Source organism: Penicillium pulvis (genome assembly GCF_028828015.1).
Source record: "Penicillium pulvis strain IBT 33274 chromosome Unknown contig_1_segment0_segment0, whole genome shotgun sequence".
In the NCBI taxonomy this organism is placed as follows: Eukaryota; Fungi; Ascomycota; class Eurotiomycetes; order Eurotiales; family Aspergillaceae; genus Penicillium; species Penicillium pulvis.
The window spans coordinates 2,544,350-2,569,866 of record NW_026643074.1 but is presented as its reverse complement, the minus strand read 5'-3'; the positions used below and the strand labels follow the sequence as shown (position 1 = coordinate 2,569,866).

Below are 25,517 nucleotides of genomic sequence, written 5' to 3'. Positions count from 1 at the left end.
CCAAGGCCAGAACTACGGCTCAATAGATCGTGGTATGTATGCCTGTATATGATATTTACAAGATAGAATAGCTTGAAGGTAAATTCTCGATATCTTTGAATAATGCTCGCCTAAGACTTCGAGCGGCATGATACGATGATCGCGATTATGGTATTCTCCTCTTTCACTTAAACCACAGGCCTGCTATGGGTCCGAGAGGCAGTGCGTGGATGATCTTTGTTGGTTTCACTTTCAGGTGTGGGTCTGCTGAGGGGCAGTACGCGGATCTTTCTTGCAGGTTCACTTTCAGATGCGTGGCATAGAGACCAGGCGAACTCAAAATACAGAGAGCTTTGACCCCGAGGCACAATCACCAATATGGAGGGGCGCGTCTTACAGCCCCCACCCCCACTACTTTGGTTGGAGGGATATTGCACCAGACTTGTGGCCTTGAATCATCCTATCCCTGTGATTAGCCATCTCCCATCCTTCGCAGAAATTACTGTCCCAAGCTGATACATAATTTCAAAGCATGGCGGCTCAAGTAGCAAATGGTGTGGCTGAAGAGACACGACCTGACCTTGCTCAGCTTTGGCAAGCAGCAGTGGAAGAGTACGAAGAGGCGACCGGGCGAAGTCTTCAGATGGGAAGACTTGATAGTATGGACGCTGTCATGAAGGGGACTGAAGGCATTTTCAGGAAATTTAAAACATTTCGTGACGACACGTCTAAGGTGGCCAAAGTGCGGAGCGCGTTGAAAAATAATATGTTTTTGATACAGAATATCATCGACATTGGACAAAATTTGGGAAATGCTGCATCGGTATGCCAACGATAGACATTGATATAGTACAATATGCTGATCATTTACAGGCCTTCCCGCCGGCTATGCCAGCTAGCCTGATCTTTACGGCCTTTGGACAAGTCATGCAGGTATGAAACTGTAAAAGAAACAACGAGACCTAGGACGTTCTAATTGACGCATGTAGTCCTTCGCCGACGTGTCTGCTGATTACGATAAAATCATGGGATTTCTCGATTTCACGCATCGCTTTTTTGATAGGCTCTCAATGATTGACCAGAAAATGCCAAACATGCCTCCGTTTCAACGCTGTGTCATACGTGTCTTCTCAAGTATCCTGAAGATTTGCTCTGTTGCGCAAAGGTATGCCGCGGAAAAACGACTCAGTAAGCTGTCTAGCGCACACACCTATAGAAGGTTTTTCTAATTGTTATTCTCTAGAGAAATGGTTCGAGAACCTAATGATGGGATCCGATGGAGAACTGGCCGCAGCCAGTACACAGATGGAGGAGGCCATGAACGAGTTGAACCAAGCTCTCGGCCTGGCTACGTTTAGGACCGTTGACGCCATGAGTGAGGTTCTTCAAAGCATGGTTGGAAACGGCGAGTTTCTTGTCTCCAACGCCATTCTCATGGACAAACGAACAGCGGCTATACAAGATAACACGACCACGATTATCGATCAGAACCAAGAACTTGCATCTAATCAGAAAGCGATGGCGGATATACAGCAAGAGACGCTGCAAAAGTTGGGAGAGCATTTTGGACAGGTCGAAATTACCCCAAAGCAACTGGAATCGTCACCGAAGCCTATATCAACAGTACCCTTCAGCCGTGATCCGGAATTCATTAATCGTGGAACACTACTTGACGAAGTCGACAAGAGGCTTTCTAAGTTGCGTTCTGACGAAAAGGATACAAATCCGAGGTCAAGAATAGCTTTCGTTGGCCTTGGTGGCGTTGGGTGAGTTGGAGAGTCAGAATCCTTTATGGAATGCCTGCTAACTATCCAACAGGAAGTCCCAGCTAGCCATTGAATGTTCCTACCGAATCCGCGAACAATCACCTGACACATGGGTTTTCTGGGTTTATGCAAGTAATACAGCGCGCTTCGAGCAAAGTTATTGGGAGATTGCCAACCGAGCTAAGATCACTGGCCGTCACGATCCGCAGGCCAACATATTCAAGCTCGTTTGTGATTGGCTTCAAGATGCAAAGAATAAAAAATGGGTTTTGATTCTTGATAACGTTGACGATGATGATGTTCTGCAGGCACATATATCTGTCAACATGGAAACACAGGTGGACATTGGGAACGGCGCTTTTAAGCAGCCACTTTCAGCTTTCATTCCTCAGTGTCAACATGGCCTACTCATTATGACAACTCGAAGCAGGAGTGTGGCATCGAAAATCGTTGACGACAGCGACATCATTGCCGTCAACCCGATGGATAAGTCACAAGCATCGGCTCTTATGGAGAAGAAGCTCGGGATACAAGCAAACAAAGAGGATATTTCAAAGCTAATAGAAGCACTTGAGTTCATGCCTCTAGCAATCGTGCAAGCGGCAGCGTACATAAAGTGTCGAGCGCCCCGTTGTTCCATACCTCAGTATCTTGAAACCCTCCAGAAAACCGACCATAAAATGGCAAGGCTTCTAAGTTACGAGGCGGGCCATCGCCAACGAGACTGGGAAGCAAAGAACTCTATCCTGATCACTTGGCAACTATCATTCGATTACATCCGAAAGATAAGACCGTCGGCGGCAGATCTCCTTTCCCTCATGAGCTTTTTCGACCGGCAAGGAATTCCGGAAGACTTACTGCATGATGTAAAGGCCCAAAGAGATGCCGGCGGTAGCGATGATGACAGTAGCACTGATGAAGACTCTGATGATGGGTTTGAAGATGATATTATGACCTTGAGAGATTACTCGTTCATCTCTATGAGTCAGGATGCCAAGGTCTTCGAAATGCATAGGCTAGTCCAGCTTTCCACGCGGACGTGGCTTGAGGCCTCTGGACAGATTGAGCGCTGGAAGGAGCTTTTCATTGACAAGCTCTACAACGGATTTCCTTCTGGGGATGATGAGGACTGGGGAGGTTGCCAGTTCCTTTTCTCACACATTAAGTCGGCGATGTCACAACGACCCAATTCAGAGGAATCACTACAAAAATGGGCTTCGCTTCTCATCCAGGGAGTGTCCTATGCTCTAGACAAAGGAATCATGATTGATCTCGAGCCTATGGCAGTAAAAGCGATGAAAGCCCGTAAAAAGGTTTTTGGCGCAGAGCATCCTGATACACTTTCGAGCATGGGCAACCTAGCGGCAACATTCTGGAGACTAGGCCGGTTTCCGGAAGCTGAATCGCTAGGGGTACAGGTAGTGGAGACTAGCAAAAGGATTCATGGTGCAGAGCATCCTGATACCCTCACGTGGATGAGCAACCTAGCAGCAGTATTATCGGACCTAGGCCGATTGCAAGAAGCTGAGAGGCTGAAGACACAGCTGGTGGATACAAGCAAGAGGGTGCTTGGTGAGGACCACCCTGACACTCTTGGGAGAATGCGCAGCCTAGCGTTTGAATTCTCGAGCTTAGGCCGAAATCTAGAAGCTGAGGCGCTGGAGGTGCAGGTGCTCGAGGCTCAGAAGAGGGTGCTTGGCGAGGAGCATCCCCACACGTTAATCACCCTGAATAACCTAGCGGTTATGTATTTGAACCAGGGCAGATTTCTAGAAGCTAAGGCGCTAGAGGTACAAGTACTAGAGGCTCGAAGGAAAGTGCTTGGCGAGGAGCATCCACACACCCTCAACACCCTAAACAACCTAGCGGTATCATACTGGAACCTAGGCCAATTTTCGGAATCTGAGGCGCTACAGACGCAGGTGCTGGAGACTCGCAAGAGAGTGCTAGGTGAGGACCATCCTGAAACTCTTATAAGCATGGGCAACCTCGCTTCAACATTGTCACATTTGGACCGATTACCGGAAGTTGAGGTGCTACAGATGCAGGTGCTGGAGTCTCGGAAGAGGATACTTGGCGAGGAACATCCTGACACTCTTTTGAGCATGGGAGAACAAGCGTTTACATTATTGAGCCTCGGCCGATTCCAAGAAGCCCATACGCTGCAGGTACAGGTAGTGGAAGCTTTCAAAAGAATTCTTGGCGAGGAGCATCCTAAGACTCTTACGAGCATGCACAATCTAGCGTCAATATATTGGAAACTGGGCCGATTGCCGGAAGCCGAGGCGCTGCTCGTACAGATATTGGAGACTCGCAAGAGGGTGCTTGGCGAGGACCATCCTGACACTCTTACAAGCATGGACAACCTAGCGTCAATTTTCCGGGACCTGGGCCGATTGCCGGAAGCAGAGGCGCTGGAGATACAGGTGCTGCAGACTCGCAAGGCGAAGCTCGGCGAAACCCATCCTGATACACTGGAGAGCACAGCCGATCTTGAATAGTCCCGAGTTGGCTTGAGTTTTGCGGATATCCTTGGTTACCTTTTGGATGCATTCCGCCGTATAAGCCATGTGAAACACAGTTAGTGACTGAGATTGTATCGTGTCATGAATGACTCATAGCTCTAAGAGAGTGGCCTTGGCGCTTTTATGCACTTAGACCCGATAGCTCATGAAATAGTCATGGAATACGTGTGGCATAGGGCTCGATGGATAAGGAGGCGTTGGTACACGCGCCGTACCGAGCCACGCACCCTAATATTCCTCGAGATCTTGAAGAAGAGCGAGGTACGTAGCCCGCTACGGCCCAACTAGATGCAGGTACGGGTACAGGATTTATCCCACATGCACACCCTTCTATCCTCCCAGCGATATACAGTCACCAATTAGCAACTTAAAAACACCAATTCAGATCCAAATTTGGCCTTCATCGCTCGAGATGCTAGATACACTACACGCTCCTAGCATACCAGCGGAACGAAAAAGAGATGTCTCGATACAGGCCGGAAAGACCTCTTCCGGTCTGACTGGCAATAATAAGTAAAAAGGGTTCCCCACAGTAGGCACTGAAGCGGGGTAATGTCTGCGAACCATCAAGCCAATGCGAACCAACCCCGCTTTCTAAATCTAGTTCGGCCACGGGAGGGAAGGAGACAAGAAAGGAGACCTAGAGGTGGTTTATAGAAGGAAAGATCGTCTAATTTGATTATCACTGCATGCAAGCGCTTATAGTTACCAGCACCACGGTCCCTTAGTCAGCGAGCCAAGGGGTCAGGTCACGGGTCATGATTGGATACTAGGGCCATTTGCACTTGGCCGAGGTCTAGCTTTGACTGATATATCCTCTGGTCGAAGTTAACTGCGGAAGTCCCGGTACTCTGCTCTCTGCTATGTAGCCCGTCCGTCCTGCTTTGAAACCCTCCTCTCGTACTATATCACAAATCCTATCAAACGACTTTGGATTCAATGTCGAATGTTGCTTCGAAGCAAGTGCTCCCTGAACCATTATGTCTCTATGACAGAATCTCGCTTGCTTGGCTGATGCCTTTGCTGGGTATGTCTTAACCTCATTTCTTGCCTCATACAAGAAAACTCTAGTGCAACTTTCTAAATCGATTATGTCCAGCCGTCCGCTTAGCATTCAATTTTGCTTCAATGTTTCTATCGCAAGGTGAAATTTCGGGGCTCAATTGGCGTCAGAAATTTCCACTAGCTTACCTACAGGCATCTGGGGCCTCTCTCACGAACAAGCAACGGGCTGCCAGCTCACGCTGGCCTTTGACAGGTCCCAGGATCCAGGAATACTGTCGCAAACATGATCTGGAACACACAGCTATCTCTTTGGACCGTGCTCTTCTTGACAGTGAGCGTGATATACCAACTCCGGTATTACACATCGTCACGCCCCCTGCGGCAAAACCAGGTGGACCGACAATATTCTACTCGCATGGCGGTGGATATCATAACCCAATGCGAGCAGAGGGGCACATCCCATTCTTGATGCGCTGCGCGGCGGCCTGTGAAGCGGAGCAGATCGTATTCTTGGAGTATTCACTCAGTCCCGAGCAGCAATACCCGTGTCAACTGATTCAAGCTGTGGCCAGCCTTCGCTATCTTCTGGAGAAGGAGGGCATTCAAGCGGAGAACATTATCCTTGGCGGCGACAGCGCAGGCGGACATCTAACAGCGAGCCTGTTGGCTCATATTGCCCATCCTTCGCCGTACGCCCCTGCAATTGATCTTCGCGGTAGTCAATTCAAGGCTGTCTTTCTCGTCTCCCCTTGGTTGACGATGTCGGAGAACCTCCCACACGCGCCGAACGATTATCTAACACAAGAGAGAGTCAATATGTTCAGGAAGATGTTTAAACCCGCATTGAATGAACTATGGAGTAATCCGTACGAGGCGGAGGACGCAGTCGCCGTCTGGAAGAGACTCTTTCCAGGTGAACATGAGCACGCGATATGCCGCAAGGCAATCTTAGCTGTGGGGACGTCGGAAATTCTTCTGAATTCCTGCCAGAAATTTGGGCGGGACTTTATGGGATGTGAAAGCATTCGTGTTGGCACTAAGACAGGCCTTGACCTGGTGAAGCAAAGGGACTTTGTTCTTGCAATAGCCCCTGGCGAGTCTCATGTTCAGCCCGGTCTTGATTGCGCCTTGGCGTATTACGATGGAAGTATGATGAAGGCAATCCTGACCTTCCTTGAAACTTGTTTGGAAATAAGTGGGACTCCATGATGAATGTTTGGATCTGTGTATAAAGAATATTCGATAGAGCAATCAAGGTTCAATTAATCAAATTTTTGAATGAATTCGTGGATACCAGCCCTGCAGATATTGCCAGCTGCAAAGAAAGAGTCTACACTAGTCTTCGTCGATATATCAAGTCCGTCTGGTTCATTAAGAGTCAACTGGGATGGGCCACAACTACCAAGCATCACAAATTCCCAACAGGCCACAAGTATACCCCATGGTTTTCGAAACAAAATGAAGAGAAAGAGCCTTGATTGCTACGTATACCGCTATCGACCTTGACAGGGACGAGATGCATCCGAGGAACATAATGGTAAAAAATACAATAGGAGAAGTGAAAAGGACAAAGAAAGGTGGAAGCCCAAACGGGCACAATGAAAGGACGCAAGGCGCGAATGTGTAAATCAGTCAAGTGATAGACAATAAGCAAATCGGCGTTGGGGTGGGCCAAGCCACCCATCATTAGTCCACTATACAGCAGAACGGAAAAAGTCATGGCACACTCTCCGGGTATTCAGCGGATTGATTTGGGTAAGAGATATGAGAGCACCAATGCATACAAAAAAGGTGTAGTGGCGTAAAGGAGTTATAACGAGGGTATGCGGCATAAAACATGCGCTGTGGAATCGAAAAACTCCAGTCTATTGTTGCCGGACTTTTCCAGCTTCTCTCACTGCGGTCATGAACCCGTCTTCGTTACCAGCAGCGGTCAAGACCCAATAATCGGCCACACCGGGGTTCGAGAGCTGACCACCGCCGAAACCGGTAGCGGCAGGCGCGCTGTGGCGATCCTTGGGTTTTTGATTGTTCGCGCCGACGTGGCGAGGTCCCCAGCCTAGAATGTTGCGCACTGTAAGACGACTCTCATCATCCGGTTGATGGAAAGAGAACAGTTGTGCTTGGAGACAGCCGAGAATGGCGACAGCGGAACGAATCATAATACGGTCACCCTCAAAGACCCAGCAATCCCACACACGAGAAACACGCTCGAGGTCGAGGCCATTAGTGAGTAGAGTGCGGAATATTGGTTCCCAGATCTCTTCCTCTGTCAGACAGAGAGTCTCAATGAGGTGAACGGCGAGACGAGGAAATTTGTAGCGCAGAGTATCCGTGGCCAGTGTATATGTGCGTGCCATGGCACCACGGTCCCAAGTGAGGAAAGCGACTGGCAGAGGACGGTTAAGAGCATTGGCCATAGCAACAAATGCAGAGCTTGGAGTCGGAAATTGAAGGACAAGTAGAGCGGCAATAGTATGAAGGCCGTGGATGTATCCAACATCGCTGCGGTACATAGAATATGCCTGTAGCACGTCCACAAGGGTCTCGCGTAACGGTCCACCCTCCTGGAAGAGATTCAAATCCGAGAAGGCTTGTGACACGTCTTTCTCAATTGCCTCAAAGCATTCAAGCATTCGCTTGTTGCTTTCGCTGGGTTCCTGTTCGGTTCTAGACCGCAAGTCCCTGGCTCGCTGAAGTGCTTTCGTAAACGACTCCTCCGTCAAGGATAACTCGTTGCCTAAAGCACGTTTCCACATCTCTCCTCGGTTGCGAGGTGGGATTCCACGCCACCAAAGTTCTCGAGTACGGGGTTCGCGCAAGGCTCGGTCCCAGTTGGGGTAGACGTATTCATCCCAAATGTTTTGAAGGGTTTCTCTGGTAGAGTCCTTCTCGCACTGGGCGGACGCGGCTCGCGCAGCCCTGCGTTTGTCTGTAATATGGTTAGTCGGATGCACACCTCACGCTAAGATGCCAAGTAAACCCACCAGTTTCCTTTGATTGAGCCATCATCTGCTGGTACTCCTTCAGATGCTTCTTTTCCTCTTTCTGATCCTTAGGCGGTAACCAACTAGGCCGTGTTCGCGTGAGAACCTTCTCCTTCTCTTTGCTGATAGGTAAAGGATCGATCATTATATTAGATTTCTGCAACGGAGGCAGCTCGATATTTTCGCGTGAGGCTCGTGGTGATTCCGTGCTTGGTTCACGCGGACCACCGTTCTGCACTGCATCCTCTCGTTTACGGCCATTCTCCTCCTCGTGGAACTCCAGAGCCTCCGTGATAATTCTTGCCTCCTCTGACAGGTCCGACATGTAGCTGTTGTAGGAATAGGCGCGGGGATTCCGAGGCGATAATTGGCCCCGTTCGGGCCCAGCAGAGCTCGATCGCTGCGGTGCTCGCCTCATGCGAGCTGCTCGGGAGGCATTGGCAGCAGGATTTTCGGCAGGCGTGTCAGTAACGGTATGGGATATCGGCAGTGGCCTTGGGCCGGGACTACGGCCAGGGCTTGTGCCGCGAGACTTCGGACGATCTTGGACTGGGCGTGGGGATATCGGAATGTTCCACAGACTGGCATCATCAGGAAGCTCATCATCCGAATCATGATATTCCTCTTCGAGGTCCTTCACGGACTTGCGATTGGGCGCCCATATCTGCTTCTGGGAGGGTGTACGTGCAGATAGCGGAGACAGCGCGAGACTGGTAGACGAGGCGTTTCGGCTGGACGTCGGTCGTAACGGTGATACCGATCGTGACCTTCGGGGTTGGGAGGGGGTCAAGCCGCCAGAGTTGGGCGTGCTTGCCGAATCCCTTCTTTTAGAAGATCGTGATGACAGAGAACCCGCGGATGGTGGTGGGCGAGTGGCTCCATTGATTTGATTGTGAATGGGAGGAAGGGGGCTTCGTTTACGCGGTTTTGGCGTCGCGGTCAAATCGCGTGTCGTAGTTGCTGGAGTCTTGCTAGGCAGTCTGGCAGCAGGTGACCGCCCGGTCAAGCCGGCTCGACCATAAGGGGTGGAGTGATCGTCAATCTTGAGTTCCCCATCGTCCTCCAGTCCAATGTCTTCGAAATTGGAGATGTCCGTAAAGATGCCCCCAGCACCGTCGATCTGCGAGGAATGAAAGGAGGAGGATTTGGACGATTTGGACCCAGATAATTCGGGCGGGGAAGTAGGTGTCGGGCAGACGGAGGTCATGGTCTCATGTAATTGCACTTAAAGCTGATCCTCCACGAATACCATCGGTCTTCCAGGCAAAAATATAGGTAAGTATCGACGAGGATGGCGGAAGGGGTTCGAGATCGCACGCAAGGCTCGGGATCGGTGTTTCTGGAGGGGGAGGGATGCAGGATGCAGACTCCCAGATGCAAAATCAAAACACAAAAAAAAACCAATCGATCAACGGGGTAAGAAGTGAAATTGCAGGCTCAGCCGCAGGCCGTTATTAGCCAGATCAGGTATAACGGGTGGAAATGTAGAAATGAAAACGAATCAGGAGAGGCCCGAGATTACGGGGGGTGTATTGGGGGCCGTCAAGGGGGTGTAAAGTGGGATAGTTCGGATGATGGAGGAAAGAAATGTAGAATAGAAACGAGAGTAGTAAAAAAACAAGAAAACAGTCGCCGTAAATGAAGGTGTCGCGTGAAGAGAATGTTTTCAAAATGAAAGCGAAGTTGAATTGATTGCAAGCGGAGCCTCAGGCAAGTCCGGCGGCCGGTCTGGCCGAGAACAGGGAACACGGGTACTTCGGAGGAACTTGTGCTGCACTATTCACCGCCGTGTATTGTACAAGTACTGGTCAGGTACCTCTATCCCCTACAAAGGGCTACCAAAAAAGGTAGGTATCGACAATCCCCCCTCCGTAGATACTCCGCACGATGCCTAAAGGATACACAAATTTCCTAGAATCGTAAACTCGACCCCAGCGATCTTACTGTTTGACCACTCGGGTAGTTGTCCATAATTAACGGTTCCGTGGTCCGGAAATTTGAATGTTGGGCAGATACGGTACGGAACGCTTATTGGCTTAGACCATTCAGGAACAAGCTTCCCATGGGTGCTACCGAAGCTAGTTCATATTAAAAGCGCCATTGTTCAAATAATGCCGTTCCCCTCTTCACCACCTGCTGTAGGCAAATAGCTTCCGCATTCGACCTCGGTCGTGATTCTTTTCCCAATTGGTCCAGCCACTGAAGCACAGCCACATACCGCGTTTGCTTACGGTTCAACACAAACCGGAATGCAGATGCGGCCAGGTATTGCAGGTGCCACAATTGGACAAAACACGACAAGGGTGTCGAGCGCGACGTGCGTCGCATTTGGATGACTTTGGAGGTCTGATGGATGAGATCATGGATGGTCTGGATTATGATAGGTGGCGCTGGGTGACTGCGGCCTCGAAGGAATTTCATGTATCGGTACATCTTCATGGCAGAAGTTATGAAACTGGTGTGAAGATTTGCGAGCACAACACTCTGGGAATTATGGCCATCATCAAGATACATTGGGTGTATCTGAAGTCGGAACGGTGCCAGCACTTTGCGACGAAACACGCGACCCGGGGCGCGACTGGTCTCGACTGTTAATGTGTCGGAGATGGACGCAGCAGCCGAATCGCCGCCTTCCAAAAGACGATCTCGGTCTCGGATCATCTCTAGGGTATGTGTGTTGATGAGAATTCCGCAGTACGGGAAGAGCGTTGATCCCTCCATTCGAGGGATGTGAGTCCCGTCTACGGCGGCGGTAAAGTTGACCATACTTTTGGCTGGGTTGACTAACACGCCGTAAGATGGCTGGCCAGGAATCATGGTCTTCAAGAACTGCATCGCTTGGTTCACATCGGTTGTGACCAGTAGAAAGTCATCGACAAGACGTAGAAGGACCGAGTCGGCGGGCCGTAAGAAACCTAAAACTTGTTGTTCCAGCTCCCCATAGAAAAAGTTGCACAACAAATTAGACAAGACAGAGCCTTGTGGGATACCATTAAGCTGGCGAAAGTACTTCTTGCCCATTTTGACGAGATTATTGCGCACGTGTTGGTCGAGAAGGCCGAGTAACTCATCGGCACCATGGAGCTTTTGGTTAATGGTGTCAATGTAGACAGTCTTGGTCTTTCCACCCTGAGCTTGATTGGCCACCAAATTCGACAAAGTCTGCTGTTTCATTGCCGGTGTAGCACGTCCGATATACCTTCGAGTGGGTTTTCCTCGCGCATCAAAGGCAGATGGACTCATCTCCACATGTTTCGTAATGTGGTAAGTTTCTTCAGATACCAATTCTTCAATCAGACCTAGAAGCTGTTTCTGAGGGATGGTATCAAAACAGCCCTGAATGTCAAGCTTGACAAAGAAGAGCTTTGGCAACTTATTGTCGTCGGTGCCAGCTGATTGTTGAATCAGGTGTCTCTTAAAATCTCTCAACCGAAGGTGAATATCCCCGACATATTGTAAAGACGAACCCAATTTTGCGGGCTGTCGCTTCCGCTCATAGGACAGCATACTGGAGATTGGTGCCAGACTGGAATTAATGCTGGCTGCAAGATAAGTTCGTTTTTTCCCGCCCCAACTTGATTCTTTGACCACGCGTTTTTTCAGATTGAGGATGGGGCGGATGCCTGTAGTTTTTGGGAGTAGGCGCAATGATCCAAATCCGAGAGATCGTTTTTCTAGCAAGCGTTGAGCCCGAGATGTTTCGATTTCTTCAAAGATGGTCGTTTTTAGAGTCGCCAAAGGCTCCTTTGTCAAGTGTTGCCATACATCATGACGGAAGTAAAATAGGCGGTTGCGGTGGGTCTGAGATTCGGTGACATAGAAATTGGCGCGGACTAGGGGGATAAGGATAGAATCAAAGATGTAATACATGAATTCATGAAGGAGCTCCGTGCGCTTCTGGAAGTCAGACAAAGATAGCTTGGCTTTTGTTCCACCTTGCGAGTGATAGAGTTTGGGAGAGGCCAACCAGGGAATATTGGTAATCTGTACATTGGGTTAATAAAATAAAGGTTTCGTACTTTGCTGTTAGAAACAAACCTTCAATCCTTTGCAAACTTCATGCAGACTGAGACTTTCGAATCGACGCATTTTGATGAAGGAATCAACATGTTTCATGATGATCTTTCGATTGAATGAACCTTCCGGCCCCTCGCCAAAGAATTTCGGGGGTATCAAGTTTAATAGCACGGCTCGACAAAAAGCAGAGACAGAGGACGTTGGCGTGGCATAATCGGTGAGGCTAAGTTTAGGTTTCTTAACGCGGCTCTCGCAGGGCATTCTAACAACTCCAGAGGATTTAGAAGGCTCCATGGTCTTAGAACCTAGCTCGGGGCCTATATCCTTGAGAGATGCGGGCTGCAACTGTGTGATTAAACTCCCCTCGATGGATGAGCCAGGCTCATTTCCGGACACTCGAGTTTTGACAGGGGATACCGAGGCTTCTAGTTTCCAGGGTCCGATCAACTAAAGACGTTAGCAATTAATAGAAAGAAAAATTATGCAATACCATACCTCTGTGGGACAATAATGCTTTAATAATTCTTCATATGAGCAACGAGCATGACGGGCTCGAAAGCTATGTGCAAGCTCGACGGCTTGCCCGCGAAGCCGCTTAGGGATCTTTGAACAGCCATCGCCATCAAAGATTTCATCTTCGCGAAACGCATGGCCATGGCTTACGAATTGTTCCTTCTGGTCTCCTGTCGGAACAAACACATTGCGCAAACCGAACTGCCGTGGGAAGATGTACATCATCACGTGTATTGTCTTAGCGGCCGAGGACAAGTCTCGGAAGCGGTTGAACACATCTATGAAAATGGTCAATGACGAATCCAACATGCAGACTTTGAGAGGCTTTTAACTCACGAGTCCTGCCTAATCCAACGACAAGCTTCCCGTTTGACAAAGATGCATATCTGCTGTACAGCATACTGCGCCGAAGGAAGGTAATGCTGTTGGGGCTACGGATTTCGTTCTGACGATCAGGTCGTTTGGTCTTTTCGGCGGGGTTTTGTTCCGAAATTGACTCGCCGGGTTTCGCACAAGATTCGTGGATCTGCTCGAGAAACGAAAGCGATCTGCCTAAAGCACTTGTGAGTGAGTTTCATTATCGGTATAGCAGACGAAGCATACCGCTTAACTGATAGTAAATGCCCTTCTGGGCGTCAATGGGAGCGAAAATGCCGCAATCAAACAACAGCCGCATCATAATTTCATCCCCATTCTGCCCCAACAGATCCAAGACCTCCGTCCATGGTGGTTGCTGGAGGGTGCCAACGTTTTGATTATGGAACTGAATCACGAGCCCGGGAATATTGGTCTCGAGGCCATCATTCTCCCTCGACGAGCGCTGAAACCCATGCGTGAGTAAGTGATCTGGTTTAGAATTCTGTTTGAAGAGTTGCCCGATCACAAAATCGACCACCTAGACATAACTAAACATTAGCCTTTGGAAGTCAGACAGTCCCGAGTTCAAAATTTCATACTTCGGATTGGGGAGAAGTCGGCCCCGTGTCCGTGCTGACGAGGACCGACCGCGATTGAGACTGGGTGAACTCTCGATAGACGCGCTGCCGCTCGGAGTCGATTTTCGGAGATCGCTCCTTCAGTACGCCTACAAGTGTAGAATCTAGCAGGTCTGCCAATGGTTGGACATTGCTGCGGTCGGGTGACGATCGCAGGGACGTGATGCGCCTTCGTCGCAATTTTGAGGAGATAGGTAATTGATCCAAGAGGTACTGGCGCAGGGTCAAAACCTGGCGGTAGTACAGTGAAATCACTGGATGCGTTGTGGGGTTATTTCGTGCAATGGAGTTTTTGGAGGATTTGAAACGGCCGGGCGCTGCGGTGATACTCGCCTGAGACGACGTGGGACCGCGCTCCTTGCCGGGTCTTTTTCGCTTTTTGCCCATGGAGAAGATGTGGACACCTGTTGGAAAACGGGGATAGAGGGAGAATTTCCTTGTTTACAAGGCCATTGCGTGGGCCATTGACCTGATTGTTGTTAGTGACACGAGTATTGACGCGTCTGAAACCCGGTAGCTACGTAAGTCGGGGTTTGCGACTCCCACGTTCATGAACTGCCGACAGAAAAACCTTGGAACTTTATTCTCTGTTACCCCAGGGGTTCTATCTTTGTGTATAGGTGGTTCATTTTATCATCTTTGCAATATTTGGGTTTCTTCATGACATGGAAGGTTCGTCATGATGGATGCGCTGAGGCCCTTAATATATATAATCTCCGCCTCAAATGCTTATCACAACCTTGCAAGGAATAACATGCTCTTACATATGAATTCCGATGCTTTTAATTTGCCTTTGAAACTAGCCCTGGAGGTTTACACATGCCTACCTAGGTAGAGAAATTGTTTTCCTTAACTGGCAATGCAAATCTCATATCATCTAAGACTGATCTATTGCCGAATGTGGCCCAAGCAGTATAGATCGGGGGCCACAATCGCAGCCATAAATAACCATGACCCACAGAAAAGTCCGAAGAGGGAAACGGAAATACCAATCAGCGATCGGCAAGTTCCCGAAATTGGGACAAAGCGACCCACGGTACGGGCAGAGAGTCTAGAAAGGCCGTTGCGAAGGAATTGTGTCCCCACTGCGTCAGCCGGTTCCATGTTTTGCTGGCACCTGGGCAGGGGCAGGAATTGAAGTTCATGTTCCTGAGACTTTACTCGATTGGGGGCGACCTCGGCACAGGTTTGGATTGATATAAATTGAAAATGGCTGGAGATCCAGGATAGATCGAGGATATAAGTAAACTAGGAATAAGCCGAGTTAGACAACCTGGGAGTAGTCTATGCATAAAGTATGTCCCATGTTGGTAAAATCTAAGTAATTCTAAGCCCTGCGTACTCCATTGTTGGAAATGAACAAAGGCCCCCGAACCCACCGATTCCACGGTTTCAGACTTGGTCTCTAACTCCCCGACTTGTCCCCCCTCAATACCCGATTATTGCAGTTTAGACTTTTCATTTTCTTTACCATGTGAGAAAGGACCGAAATCTTCGTTTCTTCGATCTCCTTTTTCTTCTTCTACTCCTACCCTGATCGACACTGCAGTCCCCAGCAATCTCCCCCGGGTACACAGACGAAAAAAGCTAACGATCTGGCCCGCTCTCCATCCTCACTCTGCTTCCGCCCCTCCCCGCTACCCTATCAGCGACTGTGATTTGTAGACGCCGAGCAAACGTCAGTATCCACTCATATTCCTTGGTGCATTTCATTCGTCATCGGCTTCTTTGGCGCCTTGTGCTCTTCCACACAGCTCACCCGGTCGATCTCTCCCCAATTTCTGCATCTTTCGTCTACTGCTTCGAGTCACCAAAGCTCCTGCTACTCTCAAGCTGCACGTGGCGAAAAAAAGTCTCCTTTTTTGGTTTCGAATATGATGCTGAATGGGGGTACACCACCCCGGGATTGCTTTGTAGCCTGAGTCAACTTACCTGCGACACCTCGTTGGGCGACCACACCCCGGAACAACGCATCACGCCAAAACCCACCCTGGAAATTTGAAAGGCCGTTTACCAGTCCACGTCGGTCTAAGGCATGCAAAAATGTCTGGCAGCGGTGTCGAGCAGGCTTCTGGCACCCGGAACTCCCAGCCGCCGTTTGGGCGACAATCATCAGCGCCATCCTATACCCAATCCGTGAACGATGCTTTCAGTCCATTCGAGGTCTCACCGATCACACCTTTTTCTCCCTCCAGTGCCCTGGCCCACACCACGTATCCTTCCTCCCGCCGATCGGGCTTCGAGTCAATCGATTCCATATCCGCAAATCATCTGCATTCTGGCGGTCAACCTGAAGAGACGGGGCGTGACTCTCCCGATCCTGACGACTATTATCGACAGAGTGCATCTTTGTCAGCACCACTCAAGGCGGGCGTTGGCAATGTGACGGGTGCAAGGGACGGCATGGTATCGGGTCCCTCGCCGAATGAGAGAGTGTCCGCTTTGCCAGCAAACGTCTTAGAATCCTCACGCACCAGACGCCCAATACTTCGCTCCGTATCTGATTCGCCTACCTTGGGAGAAGGCCCCACCAATGTATCTTCAGCAGCCACTTCTATCAATTCCCGACAGCCATCCTTCAGAGACCTTATCAACAGGTTCAACAATACTTCTGACTCAGTCATTCCCCTCCCCTCCGCATCTCGATCAACTTCACGCGCTGCGAGCCCGACAGGCAGCGAACACGGATCTGAACGCTCTTCGCTGTCACGACGTCGTCCATTGCGCGAATCCTTACCACCAATTTTCGACGTGAGCAGCCCCACGGTGCAAATTGAGTCACCAACATCATTGCCTCAGACACAAGGACCGACAAAGCCACTAACAACAGTTCCACCACCGCTCTACCAACGTATTCCAGAATCGCATCCGCGACGACCGTTGTTCGGTGAATTGTTGACTCTCGATACGCAGCTGACCACCCCGGGTCTTGGAATCCCAGCGCACCTGAGACGACGGGGCTCTGACGGCAGCATACCAAGTCCAAACCCAGCCTTCTTGGACCTGGCCAACTCATCCTCGATTCGAACACCGCTGACACCAACGGCGTGGTATCTTGGACAGGCAAATTCGCTCGAGGCAGTTCAATCTAGTGGGAGGACGAATCTCAGTCACCGCAGATCGCGGAGCGACTTTGTGAATTACAGCGAATCCCTTGCAGAGCCGTGGAATCCTCAGATGGCGGTTTCAGCGCCCTTGCAGCCATGGAAGACCGGGGACGGGTCTCCCGACAGTCCAAATTCCAGGTCCCGCATTCCGATCTCCTCACGCCGCCTAAGCTCTGGTTCCGGCTCGGAAACTCTCTCCCCAACCGCGAATGCGACATTTCGCAGTCGCTCCAACTCCATATCATTGGCCCCGAAGGGCACAAGCCGACTCCCTAAACCGTCTGGAATTAATAGTCCCACCGGTACGAAGGAAGATGGTTCCGCCTCGTTTGCGATGACAGCGCGTGGCCGCCGGGACATGGCCGTTGGCCGAACCCGTCATTCGGTAGCGGATCGGAGCAAGCTCCTACAAGCTTACGTCTCTGCTCCACCCCCCAAAAATCGCCCCCATTACGTAGCTCACGGCCTCGGCAAACAATTTCGAATGCTGGTTCATCATCCTCACGCTCACCACGCTCCCCTGAGATTGGGAAAAGACTATCGTCTTTGCAAAAAGTTGCCGACCGTGGCGCGGAGCGCAATATTCCTCGCTCGCGCCAACGTCAATTGCCCGAACTGGGTAACGTGGATTTCGAAACGCGTCGACAGCGCATCCAGCAAGCATTTAATCGGTCTGTTCAAGAGAATGAACGAAAAGAAGAGGAGGAAGCGGAACTTCGACGTCGTACAAAGGTGGTAGTAGTGCCCGAATCACCCGAGGAAGAGCAGACAACACCGAGTGCGGCTACCAGCAATCATCCGTTACCCATAGAGATGACTACAACAGTCACCGAGTCAATAGAGGCTCCTGTTGATAACGTGGAGCCTCGTACTGTGCCTCAACTTCATTTGAATACATCGGTACCTGTTTCGGAAAACAATGCTCCACATACGACAATGGATTCTCCGACACTCGGGTTGCCGGATGGTAGTCAACGTGAACTATCAAACAGTGGCGCGCCTGGCTTGAGAGTCCCTGACGCGCCAAACTCGGCCAGCTCTGATGATACACACATTGATCCAGAACCGCAGACACATCTCATCCCACGCAAGCCTAGTGCGGCTCAAACCCACCGCACTTTGCTAAACCATATCATGCAAATTCGCGAATCCAGCTCGAGCAGCGAGTCATGTGACGAGCCAGAATGCAGTATGTCCGAGAATGACGACAAAGAGTCGATCAAAATCATGCTTCCTGGGCCATCCTTCTTCAGATCTTCGAGCACCCTGGACCACCAAGAGGCCAGGAAGGCCCAGCCATTACAGCAGCAATCTAAAGCTGCCGATCCATCTGATCCTCGATGGAGTATGAGCTCATGGTCTTCTTCCGTCCATAATCAAGAATCAACCTGCGACGAACAATGCGAAGAGGACAGCGGAGAGGACTCTGTTCTCCAGGGACCTCATCTAGGGATAGAGGAGCCACCAACAGAGCCGTGCTCGGCTGCCTCAACGCGCCCAGCTTCCTTTGCAGATGATGAGCATGAGGACGGCCCATTCCAGGATCTCGGGCTAATGGGCCCAGACACGCTTCAAACATCACAATTACCCGCATCCAACCTTTTCTCCACACCCCCAATCCTCGTTAAGAGAGGGAAATGGGACTCGCGCCGTGTTACACAGTTGTATCTGGAAGAATTGGCGCGAGGCAGGGCTCCTGACCATGGTCTTCCCGCAGCCCGAGTTTCTCCTGGTCTCCCACCTGCGCGCGCTTCGCCTGCCCTTTCAGCCGCCCGCCAAACGCCCGCTCCCCCACTAAGGGAGTATACAGTGGGATTACAAGAGAATATACGCCAAGACATACGAGTTCCCGCAATGCGGATCGACGCGCCGGCTGATGATTTGGCAGACGAGCCAGTGGTTGTGCCCAGGTTCCAGGATCCTTCCGTTATGTCTAACCGGCATTCGAATGCAGCAAGTCTGGTTGGACCCGGCGACTGGGAGGATGCTTCCCCGTCTGTTATGGACTGGATGCAGATGGCTGCAGAAGATGACCAAGTCACGCCTGCCAATGACAGACCCGAGTACATGAATGATGGTATGTATATGGCAAAGTTTCCATGTATCAAAAGCCCTAACAATAAACAGGCCTCGGACTCTCTAACACCGAACTCTCCGTTGAGCCCCAAGCTTCCCTTGGACCTTCTGCTGCCTTCCAAAATATCCACAGTCAACCGCAGCCGAGCCACAATCATCAAATCCCCCCATCCATCTCCCTGCAGTATCTCACAGCGCGGGTAGCAGTGAAGATTCCTCACTCCGAAGAATTGAACCAATTCATTCCGATCAAGCTGCAGGCTCTTCTGTCACATCCCTGGCACCATCTGCTGAAAATCCAGTGCGCATGGATTCGAGAAAGTCGCCCTCACCAGAACAGCGACGTCTCAAGAAACGACGCAACGTTATTAAAGAGCTTGTTGACACAGAACATACGTTTGGCCGTGATATGAAGGTTGTGGATGATATTTATAAGGGGACGTCAGGATCTTGTCTGGATCTCTCGCCGGAGGATGTTAAAATTCTTTTTGGCAACTCTAACGACATTGTGCAATTCTCTCAATCCTTCCAAGATGCACTGAAGCAAGCTGCGAGAAGCATTTACATCATGCCAAAGTCCCAGCGCTGGAGCAGCAAACGGAATGCTGACCGTCCTGCTTCACAGGCTGTTGAGGAGGAGTCGGCGGATACAGGCTTTTCGGACCTCGAGAAGGATCGTGCTACCAACATTGGTCAGGCGTTCGTCACTAACATGGCTCAAATGGAAAGGGTCTATTCCGAATACTTGAAGAACTATGACGCTGCAAACAAGAAACTGCAGATTCTTCAGGGGAACCCGAAAGTCGATATTTGGCTGAGAGAATGCCGGGATTGGGCAGCGGATCTTACGACCGCCTGGGATTTAGATTCGTTACTGGTCAAGCCCGTACAACGAATTCTTAAATATCCTCTCCTCCTGAACGAGCTTCTAGCTGCGACACCAACTGATCACCCTGACCACGCACAACTTTTGAATGCCCGTACAGAAGTCACCAATGTTTCTATCAGAATTAATGATATGAAGAAGCGTGTTGACGTTGTGGGCCAGGTGGTTGGTCGGAAAAGAAACCAGTCTGATGTCCGAGCGGGTCTGTCCAAGGCTTTCGGGCGTCGCACAGAGAAATTCCGGCAACAAGTGGGCATGTCTGACTTGGTCGAAGACAAGGAATATGATGCCCTGTCCCATAGCTTTGGTGACGGTTTCTTCCAATTGCAGGTGGTCATGCGTGATGTTGAGATGTATACTCAGGAAACGACACGTGCAATGGATCAACTCAATGACTTTGTTCTTGCTATTGAAAGCATGATCAATGTCTCTCCATCACACTACACAGAGCTCGAGGTCAAATGGCGCCTGTTCAAGAATTCAATCAGGGAGATCATAACCGTCGATTTGCCCGAGCATCTTGCCGTGGTCCGCAAGAGTGTCATTCAGCCAATGGTCACACTCCTTAAAATCCACGAGGGGCCCCAGCGAGTGATGAAGAAGCGCGACAAGCGATTGATTGATTATGGTCGCTACAAGGCTCTCGTCGACCGTGGCGATAAACCCGATAAGAAAACTACAGAGCAGGGCGAGCAATACACTGCTTTGAACGAAACTTTGAAGGAAGAGTTACCCAGACTATATGCATTGACTGCGAAGCTTATGGAGGCTTGTCTCAAGAACTTCGTTCAAATTCAGACAACCTGGTGGGGTACCATGCAAAAGAAAGTGGGAGCTCACGTGGACGCATTCCCAGATGCCTTCGAGAAGTTGATCAGCGACTGGAGCAGTGACTACAGTCTTGCAGAGGCACAAGTCCTTTCTCTTGGCATCTGTAACGGGGCCCTCCTAGCTGACACCGTGAACCTCGTCAACTTCAACACGCCTTCAGTAGGAGTTGGTGGTATGACCTCTCCTCGTCGGCCTTCCATGAGCTCAACTCGTCGAACCTCCACTGCCAATAGCTCTACCCATCGCCGGTCGATCATAGAGGATTCACCCAAGATCTCTCAGGACTTCGGCGGCGTTAGTCAGCTCTTCCAATCTCCCCGGATTGAGAGCTCATCAAGCATCAGCCGCCATCGTGCTGACTCGACTTTCTCCTCGCGCCCCATCCCCGAGTCCCCAGATACCTCACGCAGCCTTCAACAAGTTACCCACTCTTCGTCTGCTGCCGGTGACTCCCAACACTCAGCTGGAACCGAAGCATTCCCTAGTTTGCCAAGACTCAGTATTGATGGGCCTTTACTCGCCGAAATTCTTAGAGCTACGTCGGGTGGCAACGACCCATTAGTTGCCCCGGCTCGAACTTCTGGCTTATTTTCGTCCGCCATGCCGATGTCCGATAATCCAAACGAACATGAGCCTCCACAGGACCCTGAAGTCCATGCCCCCAAGGAACCTGCAGTGTTGTTCCTGGCCGCAAGTCTCTACGAGTTCAATATCGATCGTGCCCGGCGCGAGGCTGGCTATCCCTACTTGACCTACGTGGCTGGAGAAATCTTCGACGTCTTCGGTGAAAAGGGCGAATTGTGGCTTGCCCGCAACCAAGATGACTCTACCAGCCAAGTTGGCTGGATTTGGATGAAACATTTTGCCAAGCTGTCGTCATAGACGCTATCAATTTTCCGAGACAAACAAGACATATCCTTTATTTACGTCCGGTTTTGCTCACACTTTCGCCTTGTCTTCCTGATACCTACATGAGTTGAAGGACTTTCAGACTCGACAGAAAGGTGGCGTCCGGTTCATGACATTGCTTTCATCTTGATCTACCGTTTTAGCGTGAAAATTTTTATTCGAAGCTACACGCATATCCATTGCTATCAATCATTTTCTTCTCGTTCCATGAGACGTGTGATGAATGTTCACTAGGGCCCTGGGATGTACGTTTAGATACCCCTTTTTATTGATGACTATTACTATAACATTTCTTCCTCGTAAATACTTGCTGCGTACAAAAACTTAATGCATAGCCACCTACGTATGATCTTCGAGGATGGTTGTATCCCGCTATGGTCCTATACATTCCAGCGCCTCTAACCGGCCCCACGTGACTACATGTGACGCAGCCCAACATCCCGAAAGATCGCAGGGATTCGGTGCTCCGGTGCCTGGTTATCTTGGAAATCTATCAATACCAGAATGATGTCCCTAGTTTGACACTGCCCCACCCCAAAGCACCCAGCCAGCTAGTCTGGTTCTCTCAACCGTCCTCCGAGTTCCCCTTTCACCCCACCCCCGCGGAAGCTGAACAACCACCAATACGAGACTAAAGAGCCTCCCTGCCAGTAAACCAGTGCCCTCTGTGCATTCTGTACTGCATCCACATTTCCCTGCAGAGTAGCGCCCTCTACCCTACCCTCCGCCACCATAAGGCTGACGACGGCCAGTTCCTCCGAACGAGCCGTCCAATCCGGAGGAGTATCCGACCGGTCCCCACTTCGCCAGTGCAGAACTGGGGAGAACGCGAATCAACTCGGCAGGTTGCCGTCCCGGACGCCCACTGCTCGCCACAACGCATTCCCAAGAACAACCGTATATAGACTCTGGTGGGGTCTGCGACTTGGAAGGCTTCAGCGTTACAGCGATCAAACAAACTTGCGCAACGATTCTTGCATCTTGATACACTTTGCGTCATTAATTGTCTGCCTAGCATCTTTTGCCGCCATTGCGACAAGATCTTTCTTTGGTCTGGCCTCGTTCGCCCCTGTCTGTTGTTCCAGTGTCAGTAACCTTTCGAGGCTTCTCATCTGTGACTTTTGTGGAGCTTGATCTTGCATTGCCATCATGCTGGACGGCGGGTTAGGTAAACTGCAGAAGAGAATGCGGGGCAGGTTTAATGATATGGTGAGTCTGTTTAGGCCGGTTGCTGGAGGACACAGTTTTTAACTCTCGCAGTTGACACCGGAAGACGCCTACTTGAGCTGTGAGTTTGTCACGATGCGAGCGCTTAGACCTCGTGAGATATGCTGACAGGTAGATTTGCGCGCTAATAGATTATGACGTTCGGTGTATGGATCCCTGCTCCATGAGTGAGACATTTGATCGGCAATTGACCTTTTATAGTGACTAGAGAGGATATGCAAACTCTCAAGAATGACTGGCTCACGGATAATGTGGGTTGTCAACGGGACAGCTCTTGAGTGAAAATCTAAGCTAATTGGTTATAGATCATTTCGTTTTGGGAGGAGTAAGTCCCCTCGACCTCATCGGACGACACCAATGTATGCCAAAGATTCTTGAGCTGATCGACCGCCCCTGCAGATACCTCGAGCATGAATACCTCACCAAGTACCAATCCTCCAACATCATCCTCCTCCGACCCAGCATGTCCTTCATGCTCGCTCAAACCCGCGATCCCCGAACCCTCCGTGAGGCTCTCCCTGACTTCTCTCGTGCCACCCACGTCTTCCTCCCTATCAACGACTGTCGCAATGTCATGGAAGCAGAAGGCGGCTCGCATTGGTCGTTACTACTCATATCCGTCGTTGACCGGATCGCATTCCACTATGACTCGCTATACCAAGGAAACCAGTGGGAGGCTGCAGATGTGACGAGGAAATTCGGGGCTTTGTTGAATCTGCCCATCAGCTTTATGCATCTCCGTGACTCGCCCCAGCAAGAGGGTGGCAGTGACTGCGGCGTGTTCGTGTGTCTTAATATGCGGCATCTCCTTCTTAAGCGATTGCTCATGGCCAGCGCACATGAAAAAGTGAGCATGAGTCTTGGGGGACGAAAGGTTGATGCGGCCGGAGGACGCAAGGAGATGGCGAAGATCATCGAAGGGTTCCGCAAAGAAGGCGAGCGACGACGATCGTAAGTGGCTATCCGTTCTTTGTCTAATTCGGAGCTCGTATACTAATATAATCACAGGACAAGTGTCAGCCGGAGTCCCATGGGCAAGAAATCGCGGAGCCCACCGCGGATCGAATAATGCCTTTGTCATGTTAACGAGTTCATGCCTGTTTTACTTACCTCTGTGGATACATTTCTTCTTTTCCGTGTTTTACTTTACTAACACAAAAACAAATACTCATGATGAGCAGTGATGACTTGATGTACCCATAGCGTTGCATCAGATCTGCATTTTGATGTTGTTAATGAATCATATAGTAATTTACGTAAATTAGCATGATTCGCCAATTACAAATTCACTATATACAGCGGACCCTTATCTAGTTTGGGTCGAGTTTATAAAATCTCGCCCTGCAGTCAGACTTCCAAGGAATATAGGCCCACCACCAGAATCTATAGTGCGCTGCTGTTGGTGTTGATGGTGTTGCGGCTGCGACTGTGTTCTCACCGAAGCAGCCTGCGCCTGCGCCTCCAAGTCCTCTAGGGTATGAACCCACAACCACAACTGCTCACTCACAGCAACATACCCAGGATCACGGTTACCGCCGAACTTGGTCATCCCCATATGATCAGCATGGATACTGCGATTAGAACAACCACTCAGAATAGCAGAATGATCTTCAACAATCTGCCAGGATTCATCAGCATGAATGAACGTGGTCTAGATTCTTGGAACAAACAAACCTTGCCAATCCCCGTAACAGCCAACTCCTCATAAAAACAAAACATCTCAATAGTCTTGTCATGATTCCTCCGATAATCCTCCAACATGGTATGAAACCCTTGCTGTAGATTAGCAAGCATCTCAGACCCCGGCTCAAGGACCTGCACAATCTCCGAGTTTGTCCTACGGAGAACCCGAGCCAATCGCGTCAACGGCGTAGCCCAGTTCGCTTGCGCAGAACCAACATGCGGAGTCCCCATAAACGTAATAGCAAATGTGGACTCCAGGAGATCTTTATGATGCTGATGGGGTGATTCACGTGCACAAACGAGTGTTTGTTCCGTTACAAGGCCGCCAAGACTATGAGCAACGAAGATAAGAGGACGTCGGTTCTATATGGTAAAGAAGTGTCCAGAAAAATTAGACATCTTCACTCATGTCAAACGAGACCAAACTCACAGATTTCTGTCTCAACCGCGCAAGCGACAAATCATGCATCAGGGATTTTCCATGATCCCGCAATGTATTCGAACTAGCCGTCTTCAGCGCACCGATGATATCGGCATCATACCCAAAAGTCCAAACACGGGCAGTAGGCAGATCGCGCGGAAGAAGCTGTTTGGGCCAAAAGATTTTGGACTTTTTATCTGTCCACGTTGATTCCCTGTTCCCTGTCAATCCGTGAACGAAGACGATGCTAAAGTCGGTGAATCAGATTAGTCTGGGGCTCGGGCCGTTGGATGGGGGGTTCGAGCGAGCATCCCATGGATTTAATCGCATCCGAACCCAACAGAACATACTCCACGCTTGCGAAATCTGGATCATAAACAACATCGAGCCCATATGCCCCCGTTGTCGAGTAAGACTCCTCCATAGATGGAGATGAGGGCACTTGGGAGGAGAAGACGCCGACGAGGCCCATTGTCAAAGTTTGGAATGCCAGCGAGGAGCGGGGGGCCTTAAGCCTCTTTATGTACTTTCATGTAAGTCAGTGGAGGGACATTGCTGATCTTCATGATGATAGGTCAGGTCGTTTTTGT

The 25,517-nt window shown here is 50.2% G+C and overlaps 7 protein-coding genes across 7 annotated transcripts; 4 read left to right on the top strand and 3 right to left on the bottom strand.

The window, feature by feature from the left end:
* Positions 1–511: 511 nt before the first annotated feature.
* Positions 512–4,246, top strand: N7503_003908 (uncharacterized protein; the record flags this gene model as incomplete). Its single annotated transcript, XM_057063455.1, has 5 exons — positions 512–802; positions 853–912; positions 969–1,167; positions 1,223–1,745; positions 1,798–4,246. 5 exons carry the CDS (start codon positions 512–514, stop codon positions 4,244–4,246), a joined length of 3,522 nt encoding a protein of 1,173 aa, XP_056924370.1.
* A 1,152-nt stretch (positions 4,247–5,398) lies between these two features.
* Positions 5,399–6,484, top strand: N7503_003907 (putative lipase/esterase; the record flags this gene model as incomplete). Its single annotated transcript, XM_057063454.1, has 1 exon — positions 5,399–6,484. One exon carries the CDS (start codon positions 5,399–5,401, stop codon positions 6,482–6,484), a length of 1,086 nt encoding a protein of 361 aa, XP_056924369.1.
* A 647-nt stretch (positions 6,485–7,131) lies between these two features.
* N7503_003906 (putative TBC domain protein) lies at positions 7,132–9,469 on the bottom strand (the record flags this gene model as incomplete). Its single annotated transcript, XM_057063453.1, has 2 exons — positions 7,132–8,207; positions 8,263–9,469. The coding sequence occupies 2 exons, from the start codon at positions 9,467–9,469 to the stop codon at positions 7,141–7,143; spliced, it is 2,274 nt and encodes a 757-aa protein (XP_056924368.1). The 3' UTR covers positions 7,132–7,140.
* Positions 9,470–10,350: 881 nt separating this feature from the next.
* On the bottom strand, positions 10,351–14,174 carry N7503_003905 (telomerase reverse transcriptase; the record flags this gene model as incomplete). The annotated part of the gene is made up of 6 exons (XM_057063452.1): positions 10,351–12,246; positions 12,301–12,726; positions 12,775–13,070; positions 13,129–13,344; positions 13,396–13,687; positions 13,749–14,174. 6 exons carry the CDS (start codon positions 14,172–14,174, stop codon positions 10,351–10,353), a joined length of 3,552 nt encoding a protein of 1,183 aa, XP_056924367.1.
* A 1,656-nt stretch (positions 14,175–15,830) lies between these two features.
* Positions 15,831–21,569, top strand: N7503_003904 (putative Rho guanyl nucleotide exchange factor; the record flags this gene model as incomplete). Its single annotated transcript, XM_057063451.1, has 3 exons — positions 15,831–17,196; positions 17,451–18,971; positions 19,156–21,569. 3 exons carry the CDS (start codon positions 15,831–15,833, stop codon positions 21,567–21,569), a joined length of 5,301 nt encoding a protein of 1,766 aa, XP_056924366.1.
* Positions 21,570–22,745: 1,176 nt separating this feature from the next.
* N7503_003903 (Ulp1 protease family protein) lies at positions 22,746–23,892 on the top strand (the record flags this gene model as incomplete). Its single annotated transcript, XM_057063450.1, has 7 exons — positions 22,746–22,805; positions 22,857–22,884; positions 22,955–22,969; positions 23,025–23,074; positions 23,129–23,148; positions 23,223–23,774; positions 23,832–23,892. 7 exons carry the CDS (start codon positions 22,746–22,748, stop codon positions 23,890–23,892), a joined length of 786 nt encoding a protein of 261 aa, XP_056924365.1.
* A 237-nt stretch (positions 23,893–24,129) lies between these two features.
* Positions 24,130–25,399, bottom strand: N7503_003902 (esterase/lipase family protein; the record flags this gene model as incomplete). Its single annotated transcript, XM_057063449.1, has 4 exons — positions 24,130–24,441; positions 24,498–24,869; positions 24,937–25,174; positions 25,278–25,399. The coding sequence occupies 4 exons, from the start codon at positions 25,397–25,399 to the stop codon at positions 24,130–24,132; spliced, it is 1,044 nt and encodes a 347-aa protein (XP_056924364.1).
* Positions 25,400–25,517: the final 118 nt, after the last annotated feature.